Genomic DNA, 17,546 nt, shown 5'->3' on the forward strand with positions numbered 1-17,546 from the left:
AGCGATTTTTAAAAAAAAAATGAATTCAACATGTGAATACACTCTAAGGCCCTGTTCACACTGAGTTTTTTGCAGCAGAAAATTCTGCCAGGAAAAATTAGCTCCTGATTTTTTTAAGTGGTTTTGCACCACACGCGTTTTTGCCGCAATTTTTGACTTTTTTTAGGCTTTTTTTTCTTCTATTTCTTCCACAGACTGAGGGAATAGCCGCGAGCGTTTTTTGACGAAAATGGGGGAAAAAATAAGTTTATTTCCGTCTACCATTAATTTCAATGGGGTTTTTGAGGCGGAAAACGCCTCAAGATAGGGCATGTCGCCTCTTTTTCCCGCGAGTGTTTTTTTTTGCTCGCGGGAAAAAAACGCCTCCTACTCCCATTGAAGTCAATAGGAGGCAATTTCTGACGTTTTTGGCCGTGGTTTCGGAAGAAAAAAATGCAGCAAAAAAAAAAACAGTGTGAACAGGGCATAATGCTTTATATCACAGTCTTACACAGGAGAGTTAGTTATGCTTGAGTTCACTTTAAATTTCTCACTCTTGAATATACCTCTTAAGGAAGAGACATAAGAGATCTTGAAAACCTGCAGATGAACTCTCTCAAATTAGTCAATGAAGATTGTCATTAATATTTCTACTTAAATGGCTCTTTAACCTTGCTTAATTATCACCTGCCTAGTCTTGTAGAGATGTTGGCAGGCCGAGAACAAGTGTTCTTCACATTGATGAGACATACTCGTTATAAAGACATTATATATTAACCTTTAATTGTGAAAACATAATATATATTATTATAGCATCCATTTTTTGGAAAGTTGCAACCAATGAGAAGACAACAAATAGTTAATAATGTAGTAATATATATGTAACCTTTAAGGATTATCATTTGGTATAACTTTTTTGCATAAATTAGTAGTACATGGGAATAAATTGAAAAATAAAACGTATCTATCATATCAATGTATTCTATCTAATTATTAATGTATCTTATAATGGCATTTTTCTCTTTAATGCAGTCTGTAGAACCCCTTTCCCTGCCTACAGGCTCTATATAAATGTTTTGAATCCTCTTCAGTCCAAAAAAAAATCATTGTAGTGTAAAAAAGTAAATTCCGGGAGGAGGGGGATGCAGCTGCAGCTTCTCTCTCAATATGTGTGAAACTCATGGTGTGAGAGGGGAAAGAAATCTGCAGTGGAAGTCATCTGATTGGCTCAGAGCCGTACATTTAACATTACACCAGGAAGAGCGAGCCCACCCACTCAGCAAGTATGGAGCAAGGATTTTACAGAAACCAGTTGAGGGAATAATAATAGTAATAATAATAATAATAATAATAATAATGCTTCTTTATATAGCTCCAACAAATTCTGCATCACTTTATAATTGGAAAGGTAAAAGACCCCAACGATGCAGATTACGCTCAGCATTTCTGGCTGCACTGTATCTAATATACACCACTAAGGAGTGATTGTGAATGTTTTACCTCTTCATCTATAATTCCATAAGTATCTTATTCTCAAATGTCTTATACAGTATCTTAAATTATCTAAAAGCTGAGAGAAATCCCATTTGTCACTGAGGGTTCCAGGATCAACCTTTTAAGTAGTAGTAGTAGTAGTAGTAGTAGTAGTAGTAGTAGTAGTAGTGGTAGTAGTGGTGGTATAGTAGCAGCAGTAGTAGTAGTAGTAGTGGTGGTGGTGGTGGTGGTAGTAGTAGTAGTAGTAGTAGTAGTAGCAGCAGTAGAATTAGTAGTAGTGATATAGTAGCAGCAGCAGTAGTAGTAGTAGTAGCAGCAGGAGTAGTAGTAGTAGTAGCAGCAGCAGTAGTAGTAGTAGTAGTAGTAGTAGTAGTAGTAGTAGTAGCAGCAGTAGTAGTAGTAGTAGTAGTAGTAGCAGCAGTAGTAGTAGTGGTGGTAGTAGTAGTAGTAGCAGCAGGAGTAGTAATAGTAGTAGTAGTAAATAGTAGTAGCAGCAGCAGCAGTAGTAGTAGTGGTGGTAGTAGTAGTAGTAGTAGTAGCAGCAGGAGTAGTAGTAGTAGTAGTAGCAGCAGCAGCAGCAGTAGTAGTAGTGGTGGTAGTAGTAGTAGTAGCAGGAGTAGTAATAGTAGTAGTAGTAATAGTAGTAGTAGTAGCAGCAGCAGCAGCAGCAGCAGCAGTAGTAGTAGTAGTAGTAGTAGTAGTAGTAGCAGCAGTAGTAGTAGTAGTAGTAGTAGTAGTAGTAGCAGCAGTAGTAGTAGTAGTAGTGGTATAGTAACAGTAGTAGTAGTAGTAGTAGTAGTAGTAGTAGAAGTAGTAGTATTAATAGTAGTAGTAGTAATAGTAGTAGTAGCAGCAGCAGCAGCAGCAGCAGCAGTAGTAGTAGTAGTAGTAGTAGCAGCAGCAGTAGTAGTAGTAGTAGTGGTATAGTAACAGTAGTAGTAGTAGTAGTAGTAGTAGTAGTAGTAGTAGTAGAAGTAGTAGTATTAATAGTAGTAGTAGTAGTAATAGTAGTAGTAGCAGCAGCAGCAGCAGCAGCAGCAGCAGTAGTAGTAGTAGTAGTAGTAGTAGCAGCAGCAGTAGTAGTAGTAGTGGTAGTAGTAGTAGTAGTAGTAGCAGCAGCAGTAGTAGTAGTAGTAGTGGTATAGTAACAGTAGTAGTAGTAGTAGTGGTAGTAGTAGTAGTAGTAGTAGTAGTAGCAGCAGCAGTAGTAGTAGTAGTAGTGGTATAGTAACAGTAGTAGTAGTAGTAGTAGTAGTAGTAGTAGTAGTAGTAGAAGTAGAAGTAGTAGTATTAATAGTAGTAAAAGTTTTCTTCTATTTATACGCTTACTTATTTAATTTGTATATAATGTGTGTCATAAACCAATACCAGCAGATCAGCCTCTCTTCTGTGCTGATTCATTTGTTATCATATTTAATGAAGATATATGAAGTAATTAATCAGTGCAGGATTTTGGACTTATTTAGATATAAAACAAAAGAAAAATGGTTTAAGAGGGGACAAAGATATGTGGAATCTAATAATATCCTGTAAAAAGATGTAAGTCATTGCAGATATTCATGCAAGTATAAGGAGAAAAAGTACATTTAATATCTGTACAAACGTTGGTTACTTTTGGGTTATGTGGGTTTAAGGGGTTCTATAAAAATAGAAAAAAAGGATCTGCTTTTTTTCATGAGAATGAGCTGCAATACCAGACACAGCCTATGGACAAGAGTGGCGCTGCTTCTAGAAAATAGATCATTTTTTTGCAATCTTATGCACCTCCTTTAATAATATGATAATGATATGATAGTATTAAAAAATAAGGCAGTAACATTTCATGGCAACAATTCAGTCCGAGCTTCGTTGGAGAATTTGATCCAGGATTTTCTAGAATAAAACAAAATAAATTGTCAACGCTAAGATTCCAGATTCCCGTCATCGCATTGTCATTAGTTGGATGTGGTTTTACCTTTTTGAATATCTGGACACGGACTCTGTTGCCCTGTGTTATCATTTCCTTCTCTTCCTCCTCTTTCTTCTTCTTAACTTCGGGCAGGCTGTTATACATTCTGAAACATGTTACAGTGACGCAATATTATTATATGAAATCTTGGGTAAAGCTGCCATATGCTTGAAGTAAAGTCATGAATTATTCACTGCAAGGTTAGGTCAGTTATACAGATCAGTCTTATTATTAACACACCACATACAATAAAACCCATATGTATTGTATGTAATACATTTACACTGAAGGCTGCACATTTACTTTATGTTTACCATACAGAGCAGCAGATATCACTTGTATGTCTTTGTTTTTTAAATAATTAATACTTTTTTGTCAATGTACCATTAAATTATACTTGGTATGGGATTAGAAAAAGGGTCTGCTTTTTTATCGGAAACAGCGCCACTCTTGTCCATGGGCTGCGTCTGGTATTGCAGCTTAGCCCTATTTAAGTTAAAGAAGTTGTCTCATCTCGACAACCTCTTTCCTTATGCCTCATAGGGTTTATGGACATCAGAGAGAGGTCTCATGCTTGGGACCCAACCCTATGAACCCCAAGGGGAGCGCTGTGATGAGACAATCCCTTTAATGAGATTGAGCTGCATTACCCTAAACAGCCTATAGACAAGAGTGGCGCTATTTCTAGGGAAACATTTAAAAAAAAAAAATTCATATAACTATTTGAAACATTACTATTGTTGTACATGACTATTACTGTGGAAAAATGACTGATTTATCATTTATTATTCACATATGATTGCAAGGCCCCATTTTTAGCAGTTATTATTCCAGGGTCAGAATGACAAACTCTCACCTTTGTTAGCGCAGCTGAAAACGATTATTCTATTCAATAAACCAACTCAAATATCTTACTTTGGGTTGCAAGGTGTTTAGTGCACTGGCATTTATAAAGTTCAAAGCGGGTTCAAAAATGGTGTAAACAATACAGCTTTCTCCAGAAGCCCCATCATTGTTGTTATTTCTAAATTATTCCACGACTGAGATGGCCAAGGAACTTAATATTTAATACAAAGGTTTGCACTCCTGTCTGAGAGAAGAGGCTAATCTATATTTGATAGAAAAAGAAACAGAAGGCCCAGCACAAGAGGATAAGTACATGAGAGTCTGTAGTTTAATATTACCGAAGTAGGCATCTTTCTTAAAGGGGTTGTCCCCTTCAGACTATCCTTGCTTGTTAGAAGCGTCCCTTCATAATAACTGATCACAATGTGTCCCCCTGCTGGGATCCCCAGCGATCAGCTGTAATCCTTGGGGAAACCTGGCAGTAAGCGTTCAATTTCCCTGCAGCGCCGCCACAGGGGAAATTAAATATTACACAGTGTCCACTCAAATCAATGGGTTGTCTGTGTAAAGCTGGACAGGTCAGGTCCTCCGGAGATGAGATGAGAGATGCTCTTTGTAACCGCTCTCCCTTCTGACCAAGATATAAGGATCCTGAATATTGGACATAGATGACAGGAATATGGTAGTATAAATAGATGAGTTTAAGGCCTTATTCACACGGACGTGTCAGTTTTGTGCGCGCAAAAGGTCCGTGTGTCATCAGCATATGGTGCGTGCCTGCATGATTTTCTCGCAGCCGGCATCATTATGACACTCTGTTTTTATGTTTACAAACAGAAAAGCACGAGGTGCTTTTCTGTTTTCATTAATTTATTTTACTACTGTAGCGCGCATCACGCGCGGCACCCAGAAGTGCTTCCGTGTGCCATGCGTGATTTGCACGCACCCATTGACTTCAATGGGTGCGTGCTGCGCGAAACACGGGCAAGTATAGGACATGTTGTGAGTTTCACGCAGCGCACATACGCTGCGTGAAATTCACTGACAGTCTGAACGGCCCCATTCATTAACATAGGTCAGTGCGACGCGCGTGATTCTCACGCGCGTATCACGGACGTATAACACGTTCGTGTGAATAAGGCCTAATGCTTTGTTCACATTAGCGTCATGGCTTACGTTCTTAAAGGAGCCATGATAGTTTTGACGGATCCATTTTTAACAGAATCCCAACAAGTTCTGGCAGATCTTATTGACTTATAGAGTTTCCGGGTTTTTTTATGACAATAATATTTCTGTAAACTATTCCTACCATCAAAAACCCACCGGAACGCAACCGAGCACCAATATAAAGATTCTTAGTTTGAGGTATTTGGATCAAAAAGGAAAACTTATGTAAGCTGTTGAGCAAATGAAAGGATGCGGAGTAGAGCTTGATCCCTCCTGTTAAGCATGGCGGAGGAAAGTTATGGAACTATTTTGGTGCTGTTAAGCAGAGAGTTGTACACACAGTGCAAGGAATCAGGAACCATAAATGGTTACCACTCATTCAGAAGGTCAATGATCTAGAGCATAAATGTTAGCTACTGTAAGCTAACTATTGTTACTTACCTTGCCCCGATCCAGTGCCGCTCTCCTGCTCGCGGCCGTCAGTCCTCTCCACCCAGCCGCGGCTCAAGTCAGGTTTCCATTGCCACCGGCCCGCTTTGACGACATCACACACCGGCAGCTTTAATATATAATATCCATCTGGGTACCCTTTGCTGTAAATAAGGTACATGTCGCCTTCATCTTGCTCCTTCGGACTCGTCGCTTGATTCTTGTAGTTTGATCACCTGGTTCCGACCCCTGGCTCCTCTTCTGATTACATCTTAGCCTTCTACTCTGGTATTCCGCATCTTGACTGCCTTCCTGGTGACGACCCAGCTTTCCTTCAACTCCAATTGTGTATGGCCCCTATATCTTTAGAGTGCACATGCCGCCTATTGGTGAACAATCTGTGGGTCATGACCAGGGAATTCAACAGGAAAAGACCCTACCTCCTTGCGGGGGTTCTAGGGTGAAGAACGTGGAGATACCCTAGCCATCAGTTTAGTTTAGCCATAATCAAACCAGTTCTGGTTTAAGGATCCATTTCCAGGTGAGATCCATCAAAATTATTTTGCTTTTGCTAAGAAACTGGGAGCTGCAGTAATGTCTTTGATGAACTGTTTGGCACAATTGCCAGATTTAAACTATTTTGAGGCCTTGTTGGATGAGCTTTACCATAAGGTCAGGGCAAAATGCCACCTTTTTTTCCAAAAACATACATACAGACACAATCATGTGAAAAAAGTAACTCATTCCCTATGTGGACTTAGAACTGTGGTGACTCATCCTGGAAGCGGCTGGCCTCCCAAAATGACTCTAGTGACATAGTGGCAATTCATCAAGGAAATCATGAATGTATGGCCTTCCATCTTTATTATTTTTTTTACATAATTTTCAGGTGGGTAGACCCGCTCTTGAAACCTTGGCACGGGGCTCACTAATGTGTTGACTCCCGTTGATTTCAATGGAGACCCCATTTGGAACAACAGTAGGCGACTAACCTACTGGAGGACATGCTAGAAATGATGGCTTCAAAATTGCTCAATAATGGCCCTGATGCCAATAGCAATAAAAAAAATAACAAGCATTTTGGATAAAAAATGTTGAAAAAAATTTGTCATTGCTTTCTGCCATAATAACACATAAAATGAGCAATAGTAACAAGAGAAATTCAGTTTGAAACATGGATAAAGAGGCTGCAACAGTAAGACTTCAAAACACTGACCCATAACACCCCGAAATGTACCCGAGGGTCAAATTCTTTGCCTTCCCAGCCATGGACATAAATCATTCTTGTCAATAGATATGATAGGATGTTATATAGAGTACTGGAATCTCAGACAGGAAGCTTTTTAACATCTTTCTACGCCCTGGTTAGCACAAGATTTAAACAACCGTGTTTGGCTGGTCATAAAAATATCAGAGAAAAGACAAATGATCAGCCAAAAGATCCCCAAGCCTATCCCAGACTTATTAGCTTGACATGGCTGTAACATAACTGAGAAGTCACTTCAGGTAAAATGTGTCTGTTCATTTGAGAAATTGCTGCTCTTCTCGTAATATATAAAGAGAACATCAACCAATTCTTCTCCCGGGTCAACATAACTCTTCCCAATCTTTTACTAAAGCTGTGGAATAAAGAGACATATTTTATCTCTATTGGGATGGAATTGGAAAGTTACAGTTCCTACATATGTAAGATTGAATTGCCTGCAACATTTCTAAGTGCAACGTTGTAGATTCATGTTTATTACCATGTTTATATAGTTACATTGGAATATAGGGTGAGAAATAGTTCTGGATCAGGGCCAGATTTACCAACAGGTGGCCCTGGAGTAAATGCACCTGTTAAAGGTCCTAGACAATCTGTGCTTACAGGATCCTGAGATGTATATCCATTACTGCTCAGGATTATAGGGTCAAGATAGGAGAACATGAACATTGGGAAGGAGGTCCTATCTTGGCAGGTGTGATACTAAGGACTGTGCTGCTTTAATGTAACTTACACAAATGTAACTTACACAACGTGCATGCTTTTTATGTTTTTATTGATGCTCTCTGTAAGGGTAGGAATACATTAGATTATATTTTAGCCAATACCTCTGTTAATTATAATCTTTGCATACATGTGTTACACATAATTACATATAAGAGACTCTCAAGAATAAAGACGTGAAGGATAAGTCAAAATACTGACCAACAAGTTAGCAAAAAATGTTTAACCTAAAAAATGTAGGAACTGAAATAGTTAAAGTCAATGGTAAGCAGTCCTTGGCTTCAAGTGGTTGTCCGCTAAGGATTCCCCTAAAAATAAGCTGATCACAGGGTGCCCTGCTAGTGTTCAATTTCCCTGCATCACCACCAGAGGAGAAATTAGGTATTACACTGTGCCCTTTGAAATTAATGGACCGTTCATGTAATGCACAGACAGGCCGGGTCCTCCGGAAAAAGAAAAGCTCTGTGATGCCGCTCTCTGTTTCACTACTTTATTCTTTTATAGGGATATCATTGTTTGAAATTACAAGCCCAATCATGTAGCTTTTCTGGTCCAATATCCCCATAACAATAGTACCTGTCCAGTGCAATTCAGCATTGTTATACAGAGAATTGTTACACAGAGACTGTGTCAATCCAACGTACAATCCACATCAATGTCAACAACTTAGGAAACCAGCTAGTATGTAAACAATGTATGCTTATTTTCATTTCACATGACTCTATGACAAGGCTGAAGAGAAAGTACACAGGGCGGGAAGTGTTGACATGGGGACACTAATATAGAGGACCCGTAGACTTCAAGCATGTCATTTCAATGAATGATCTCCCTAAAGAAACTAGGAACAGGAAGCACAACGGAAAAAAACCCACATTATTTGTTAAAAATATATGAATGATTTGTACTTCAAGAGACTTTTTCAAGTTTTGTATGGTACCTGCAGTGGCGGATTATGCAGACCATAGGACCTGGGCTGTCACCCAAACTTGCGCCCCCCTTCTCCACCGCCGCAATGCCGCGCCGTAACTATTGTTAACACTACCTTTTTGTGCAAACATTAACAAATGGGTGTTACGATTCTCCTTGTCAAAGGGCTGTGTCCCTACATACTGACAGTCTCCAACCATTGCTGACAGTATCACACTGTTCATGGACACATCCTCCTGACAAGGGGAATGGTAACCCACATTAATCTATCAGTCCTGAACTGCACAAAGACATTATGTGGAATACAAGGATTTCATATAATAAACATGACAGGAGAGGTGACAGATTCTCTATAAATCCAGTGACTCACAGGTGACATCTTCTCAGATTCAAGTAGTTTTCTTTCCTCTTTTCTTCTCCATCCGGTCCAGACTTCATGGCGACTTCTCCCGGCCATGGCCCATTTCTGCAGAATTTGCCACTCAGATGTCTTCGGCTCCTCACTTTTCCAAAATTTCCACACATATAAATGAAGATAAAATTTGCATGGTGCCCCACACTGTGCCCCTAAATATAATAATAACCATACACTGAGCCCCTGAATAAAATAGTAGAATACACTGTTCTCCTGAATCTAATTGTGTCAAACACTGTAAAGTACCACATACACAGTGCCCCTGTACATAGTGCCCCACACAGCCCCCTGTAGGTAGGGCCCCACACCCTCCCTGTAGATAACGCAACACACAGGCCCCTGTAGGAAGTGCCACACACCCCCACTGTAGATAGTGTGCCACACAGCCCCCTGTAGATAGCATCACGCACAGCCCTGTAGACAGCATCCCACACAGCCCCCTATAGATAGCGCCACACAGCCCCCCTGTAGATAATGCCTCACAGACCCCTTGGAGATAGTGCCATACAGCCCCCCATGTAAACAGCGCCACACAGCCCCCTGTAGATAGTGCCACACCCCCCCTGTAGATAGCACCACCCTCCCCTAGAGTTAGCACTTCCCCCTTGTAAATAGCCCAACACAGCCCCCTGTAGAAAGCGCCACACAGCCCCCTGTAGATAGGCACACAACCCCTCTGTAGAATGCGCCACCCCCCCTGTACTTAGTGCCACACTTACCTTTCCCCCTTCCAGCGCTGTCCTCTTCTCCGATTTTGCAGGCCTGGTCATTTCTGACTAGGCCGCATCCAGGGGAGCAACACAAAAAAAGGCCGAATGGTAGGGAAGGGAACCGATAGTTCCTTTGTCTTGCCAGCAATGTCAATTGTATCCACGTCCAAAGGACGCGGATACAATTGAGTCCAGGGGCCTTCCGTTTTGAAGGACTGAGTGGGGGACACGGAGCTCAGAGATATACACTGTTACGCCATAACATTAACATCACTTACAGGTAGAGGGAATAACATTGATGATCTGGTTACAAAGGTGCCAGTCAAGGGGGGGGGTAAATTAGGCAGCAGTGTGTGTCACTATCTATGGGGAGTGTGGCACTATCTACAGGGGGAGTGTTTGTGATGCTATCTACAGGGGGCTGTGTGTGGCACTATCTACAGGGGGTGTGTGGCACTATCTACAGCGGGAGTGTGTGATGCTATCTACAGGTGCTGTGTGTGGCGCTATATAAAGTCGGGTTGTGTGGCACTATCTATAGGGGGGCTGTGTGTGATGCTATCTACAGGGGGTGTGTGGCACTCTCTATGGGGGGGTGTGTGTGGCACTATCTACAGGGGGAGTGTGTGTCACTATCTATGGGGGGTGTGGCACTATCTACAGGGGGAGGGTGTGTGCCACTATCTACAGGGAAAGTGTGTGATGCTATCTACAGGGGGCTGTGTGTGGCGTTATCTACAGGGGGCTGTGTGTGGCGCTATCTACAGGGGGCACTGTGTATGTGGTGCTTTAATTTAAAGTGTTTGACACAATTATATTCAGGAGCACAGTGTTTGGTACTATTTTATTCAGGAGCGCAGTGTATAGTGCTATTATATTTAGGGGCACAGTGTATGGCACCATGATCATTTTATCTTCGTTTATAGGTGTGGAGATGTTGGAAAAGTTAGGAGCCGAGGACATCTGAGCGGCAAATTCTGCAGAAATGGGTCATGGCCGGGAGAAGTCATCATGAAGTCTGGACTGGATGGAGAAGAAAAGAGGAAAGAAAACTACTAGAATCTGAGACGTCGGCACCTGTGAATCACTAGATAGAGAATCTGTCACCTCTCCTGGCATGCTTATTATAGGAAAACCTTGTATTTCACAAAAAGTCTTTGTGCAGCGCAGGACTGATAGACCAATGCGTATTACCATTCCCCTTGTCAGGAGGATGTGTCCCTGCACAGTGTGATACTGTCAGCGATGGTTGGAGACTGTCAGTATGTAGGGACACAGCCCTGTGACAAGGGGAATCGTAACACCCATTTGTTAATGTTTGCACAAAAAGGTAGTGTTAACAATAGTTACGGCAGGGCAGCGGTGGAGAAGGTCGGCCCAAGTATGGGTAACAGCCCAGGGCCTATGGTCTACTTAATCTGCCACTGGGTGTTCCCTACCAAAAGTGGTCCAAGGAAGAACAATCAGTGAACCTGAAAAAGGATCATGGACGACCAAGACTCATTGGTGGGAAGCGTAGGCTCGCTAGTCTGGTCCAATTCCACACAAGAGCTACTGTAGCTCTGAAGGAGAGGTGTCCGAACGCAAAGAGTATCACCACTTGCTGCGTTTGGGGCCGCGAAGCTGCAGACCGGTCAGAGTACCCATGCTGACCCCTGTCCACAACCGACTGCACCTACAATGGGCACGTGGGCATCATTTTCTTTTACATCATATGGATGACTGAGTGCGTGTGTGTCACTTACCTGGGGAAGAGATGGCAACAGGATGTAATATGGCAGGAAGACAAACCACATTCCCCAGATCTTAATCCGATCGAGCATCTGTGGGATGTTCTGAAAAATCAAGTCTGATCCATGAAGGCTGCACCTCACAACTTACAGGACTTAAAGGATCTGCTGCTAACGTCTTGGTGCCAGATACCACAGGACACCTTTAGAGTTCTTGTGGAGTCCATGCATCGACGGGTCAGAGCTGTATTAACAGCACCAGGAGGACCTACACAATATTAGGCAGGTGGTTTTCATTTTAAGGCTGAACGGTGTATCGTTTTCTATGACTTGATTCAGAATTTTCATGTAAAATGTTGTCAGGACTCTTAGCGAAAGCATGTGAGTCCGGCTTCCCCCGCCCACGCAGAGTGATTTACATATTTTCCTATAGGAGCGTGTATAGAGGGAGAGCTGTCAATTGCTGTGTGGGGACGGGGGAAGCAGGACTCACAGGCTTTCTCGAAGATTCCTAGCCACAATTACACAGTTTTACATTTTTTTAAAAACGGAATCAAATCATAAAAAACTATATTTCCCCGAGCTCAGCGCCTCCTTCTCTATCGTATGTTAACATCAGAAAGAAGCATAGGAGATCTAGAAAAATCTACAAAACATTTAGAAAATGAGGCACGTCCTATGAGGGTACTTATGAGGTTTTTGGATGGTACATTAAGGTGTCTTATACCTTTTGGATCTTTGTTGCATTTCCTTCTCTGAAATCGCTCTTTCCTTTGGTTTGAATAGGTTATCTAATACAAAAGAAAGAAATAAAGATGTCATAATTAGATTATTCATGATACATTTTGGGTTCACAGAAGAGAAGTGTTTAATTTAAAGGGGTTATCCACTTTGAACAGTTCCTTTCTATATGGCTGCACTTTTTGTTGTCACTTGCAAAAATGTCTGCTGCCGCAAAAAAAAAAGAATGGCGAGATTTCTCTAAGTGAATAAAACAAAATAAATGCTCTATCTCCTGATTTACTAATATTAAGCAAATTTTTAATTGTGGGTGGAAATCCACTAGTGCACATATTTGCTTGCTACGAAACTGACTGCACTTTTCGGGTGGAGTCCTATTTCAAGGTATAAATGAATTATGAATTACAGCAAGGGGTTGTATAGGATTAAAAATACATGACTTTTATCTTCCAAAAACAGTGCCACACTTGTCCATAGGTTATTTTTGGTATTGCAGATCAGCCCTATTCACTTCAATAGAGCTGAGATGTAATACCAGACACAACCCATGGACAGGTGTGGCGCTGTTTTTGGAAGTAACCTAAAAATGTGGTCTCTAACTTGTGACTCTCCAGGTCGTGGCACAACTACCATAGAGGCAGAGCACGCTAATGCTGTGGGATCCATGGTGGGCAGGAAGCCAACATTGATCTGCTTCCCTTGCTTGTCTTGGCATTATCATAGAAGCTACCTGCAGCCACCACTAGGGGAGCTCACCCATACAGACTTATACTTCCATTAAAGGGGTTGTAAAGGGGTTGTCCACTTACTGAAAACTGATGACCAATCCACTGGAAAGGCCATCAGTATATGATCGGTGCGTGTCCGACATCCAGACCCTGAACCGATCTGCAACTCCGGCTGCCTCCATGCACCGGATGTTTGGAACGGGATGCAGTAGTTGGAGCCAGTAGCAGATGGCTGCGACCACTGCATAGCGGCCGTTCAGCAGAACTGCAGCTCTGCTCCTATTTACTTGAATAGGAGCAGAGCTGCAATACTGCAGCTCGGCCGCTATTCTTTGACCAGGGCCATCTGCTTCCGGCAACATCGTCTGGCGCCCGGAGGCAGCGGGTGTGGTGGATTGGTGTGGGGTCCAGGAGTCGGACACTCACCGAACATATACTGATGACCTATCCAGTGGATAGGTCATCAGTTGTCAGAGAGTGGAAAACCCCTTTACGTTCAATACTAGTTAGCTCCCCCTAGTGGTGGTTGTAGGTAGTTAGAATTATATCATTTATCAAGTCAGAAAAACAGAGATCCCCTTTACAGATATATTATTAAATAAATTAGCACAGAATGTTGGACCTAAAAATAGAATGGGAACATCATAAATGTGTGTTACATTATTTGATGGGACTCTCAGTGGAGAGTGTAGCCCATTCATTGCTATGGAGCCCTATGATTTTAGTGTACACCCCTGTCTCCTGCAATTGCAAAACTAAGACTCCCAGCTATTACTGATAGAGGTTGATCTTGACTTTTATAATAGTACACCCCAGCACCCATGTGATAAAACTACCTGTTGTTCTTTATGAAGCACAGGTAAGTCATGGTGGGCATATTATGTACAGTATGTAATATACTACACAACTACAGTATAATTGCAATGCATTGTAATAGAGAGTGGGATTACACGTGTGTCTCACAGACTTCATAAAACCGTATTATAATGACATGCACGACGCTTAATCACTTGAGTTATGTGTCTCTCTTGCTCTACAGGTGAGACCTGTTTTTCATTTTTTGGGATTACAATGTAATAGAAGAGAGTAATTATGATAAGTGATTCTATTTACAGGCAGATGAATTTGCTTAAAGATTTAAAGGCTGATTACTTAAGAATTATTACTTGATAAGATGACATCTTGTGTTCGGAATTGCAATTCTGTGCATAAATTATTGAAATGTAAAATAAATTAGGTTGTTTTTAGTGTTGTATACGTTGCATTGCATTCACATTTGCAAAAGTTTTAGTTTGTGAGACTGGAGACATAGGTGACCCCCCCCCCCCCCCCCAGCAAAAATCAAACTGGGAGATACACCAAAAACTGGTTCACCCATCCCCCCTCCTTACAAGATTGACAGTGCTACAGTGTAGCGATCCACAACCCACAAAGCTCTGCCTATGCCGTAACCAGGATACGGATTGCCTGAATATTCCCCTCCACAGACAATAACAATAGCTTAGCTTACCTTTTATATGGCAGGTATATCACTGATTTACTTTTTCTACAGGGTCAAAATTTAAAGAGAATTTCACCTCAAAAGTTAAAGAGGTTGTCCAACAATAGAAAAACATGTCTGCTTTCTTCCAAAAACAGCACCACGCCTGTCCGCAGGTTGTATGTGGTATTGCGGTTCAGTCCAATTCATTCAATAGAGCTGAGTTGCAATACCTTATACAACCCATGTACAGGTGTGATGCTGTTTTTGGCCGAAAGCAGCCATGTTTTTCTAATTCTAGATAACCCCTTTAAAATAGCCATACATAAATCAGAAGTTAGAGCAACAACCTAAATTTGGTAATTATATTTTATCTTAATGTTCAGATCTCTGGATTAGAACCTGCTCTATATGCAAAAGACTAAGGCCCCATGCACACGACTGTAAAAATCGTCCGCAATTGCGGACCGTAATTGCTGTCGGCAATTACTGACCCATTCCCTTCTATTGACCACATATACCTTCCCGTATATTCACGGGAAGGTGTCTGGGCCATAGAAGTGTACCGCAAAAGATAGGACATGTCTGTTCTTTTGCTTTTCATGGACCGTGCTCCCATACTTTATATGAAAAATGCGGGTGGCTGCCATGATTACGGGCACAGCCGTATGCATGGGGCCTAAACCTTAATATAAATACAATAGGCCAAAGGCCTTTTAGACATGCAACAAAATTTACCTGGCACAGGAGTTAAGACGTGCCATGCGATAATTACATAAAAAAAGATGCCCGATGACACCCCTACAGTCCGCCCACTCCCTTTTCTATCAGTGTGGCCACTGCTGCTCCTTTTCTCTGTCCTAACATTGTTATTGCAGTTCCTGTGGCTGTTATTCAGGGTCCCGTGCCTGTTGCTGTTACTGGGGGTCCTGCGTCTGTCACTGTTATTAGATACAATGTGGCTGTCCCTGTTATGGGGGTACTATGGCTTTTGTTATCAATGTCAACAGAACCCCCCAACACAGAAGGAATTTTGTGATTCCATATTTTCTTTAGTAATTTCCGTTTGGCATTTACACAAGCAGGAAATTTAACAAATGCAGGAAAATTCTATGCTTTGATAGCTGGGAGCTCAGGTAAAGCCTGACGGAGAATAATTAGGGTTGATGGAAACAGACAACTGTCTCCCGGGTGGACTGGATCATGTTGACTTGTGCTCGCTGTAAAATGCCGAACAATAGCGTTTGCTCATATTGTGTTGCTTGTTCATATTATGTAAAACCCGGCCCCCAGTGCAACATCCAGCTGGATTTCGCCGTAACAATGTATAACTATTTTTGGATATCTGTTTCATTTACAGCCGGCAGCAGTTATAATTCGATAATGCAGCACATCAAAACCTTTTTGAGTGAATTAACAAGGACAAAACCATCCAGCAGACCCATTTGCTGGCGGTGGATGATATAATGCATGATTGCTTCCCTTCCCAATTATTTACCACGTGTGTTATAACTTTGCCTAAAGCTGGACTCTAATAAATTACAAGATGAGGGTGTAGATGAATGACTTTCTACAGCTGGGCAGAACTTTTTACTTTAAGGCTTTTCTTAAATTGTATAGAAAATGTGTCAGATCAGACAGAACCTACTCATTGAAGTCAATGAGGGAGATGTATATACCATACAGTGCATTACCTAGAAGGAATTATTGAGAAATATTAGGATCTTTGGGCCCATCCGAGGGAATTATTCTGAGCGCCCGCCCTCCATCTATACAGAAGAGAGAACACTGCACATCCACTGATCATTTCTTTGTGATTTGGCTCCAAAGTCAGCACCAAAAGTGGGTTGTCTTCTCCTGGACCTTCTTGTGTCAAACACAGGGACCACTAGAGGATCCTTTGGTAATCTGTTGGGCCAGTCCAACCTGCTCCTATAGATCTGCATTCAGTATATGGATCCTTGTGGTGCAGCACCGAGTGCAAATAAAGTTATTTACCTATCCATCTTGTCTTTATACTGAACACAAATTCATATCTATCTATCAATCTATCTAACTCATATCTATCTATCTATCTATCTATCTATCTATCTATCTATCTATCTATCTATCTATCTATCTCATATCTATCTATCTATCTATCTCATATCTATCTATCTATCTATCTATCTATCTATCTATCTATCTATCTATCTATCTATCTATCTATCTATCTATCTATCTATCTATCTATCTCATATCTATCTATCTATCTATCTATCTGTCTGTCTGTCTATCTATCTATCTATCTATCTATCTATCTATCTATCTATCTCATATCTATCTCATATCTATCTATCTATCTATCTCATATCTATCTCATATCTATCTATCTATCTCATATCTATCTCATATCTATCTATCTATCTCATATCTATCTCATATCTATCTATCTATCTATCTATCTATCTATCTATCTATCTATCTCATATCTATCTATCTATCTATCTATCTATCTATCTATCTATCTATCTATCTATCTATCTATCTATCTCATATCTATCTCATATCTATCTATCTATCTATCTAATCTATCTATCTATCTATCTATCTCATATCTATCTATCTCATATCTATCTATCTCATATCTATCTATCTCATATCTATCTCATATCTATCTATCTATCTCATATCTATCTATCTATCTATCTATCTATCTATCTATCTATCTATCTATCTATCTATCTATCTATCTATCTATCTATCTATCTATCTATCTATCTATCTATCTATCTATCTATCTATCTATCTATCTATCTATCTCTGGCATTTCTAGAGTTACTGTATCATACATAATAAATGGGCAGATCTTTGCTGCATGGTCTCCTTACTTTATGTATTGTCTCATATTTCCTATTTCTACTCCTAACATAAAACTGTGTTGGGCCACTTCATCTGCCATCTCCTCCTTTGCTCTAGCAGCAGA

General features: G+C 40.9%; 1 protein-coding gene across 1 annotated transcript in view; it reads right to left on the reverse strand.

Moving 5' to 3' along the window:
- Window positions 1-2,547: 2,547 nt before the first annotated feature.
- Window positions 2,548-17,546, reverse strand: part of C11H10orf90 (chromosome 11 C10orf90 homolog) — a 72,518-nt gene continuing 57,519 nt past the window's right edge. The window contains exons 7-9 of the mRNA XM_075842715.1: window positions 12,360-12,423; window positions 3,428-3,527; window positions 2,548-3,345 (exon numbers count right to left, since the gene is read on the reverse strand). Coding sequence (XP_075698830.1) covers window positions 3,307-3,345; window positions 3,428-3,527; window positions 12,360-12,423 — 203 coding nt within the window. The 3' untranslated portion in view covers window positions 2,548-3,306. The remainder of the gene's footprint in view (window positions 3,346-3,427; window positions 3,528-12,359; window positions 12,424-17,546) is intronic.

This window comes from Rhinoderma darwinii, chromosome 11 (assembly GCF_050947455.1).
Source record: "Rhinoderma darwinii isolate aRhiDar2 chromosome 11, aRhiDar2.hap1, whole genome shotgun sequence".
Taxonomy (NCBI): Eukaryota; Metazoa; Chordata; class Amphibia; order Anura; family Rhinodermatidae; genus Rhinoderma; species Rhinoderma darwinii.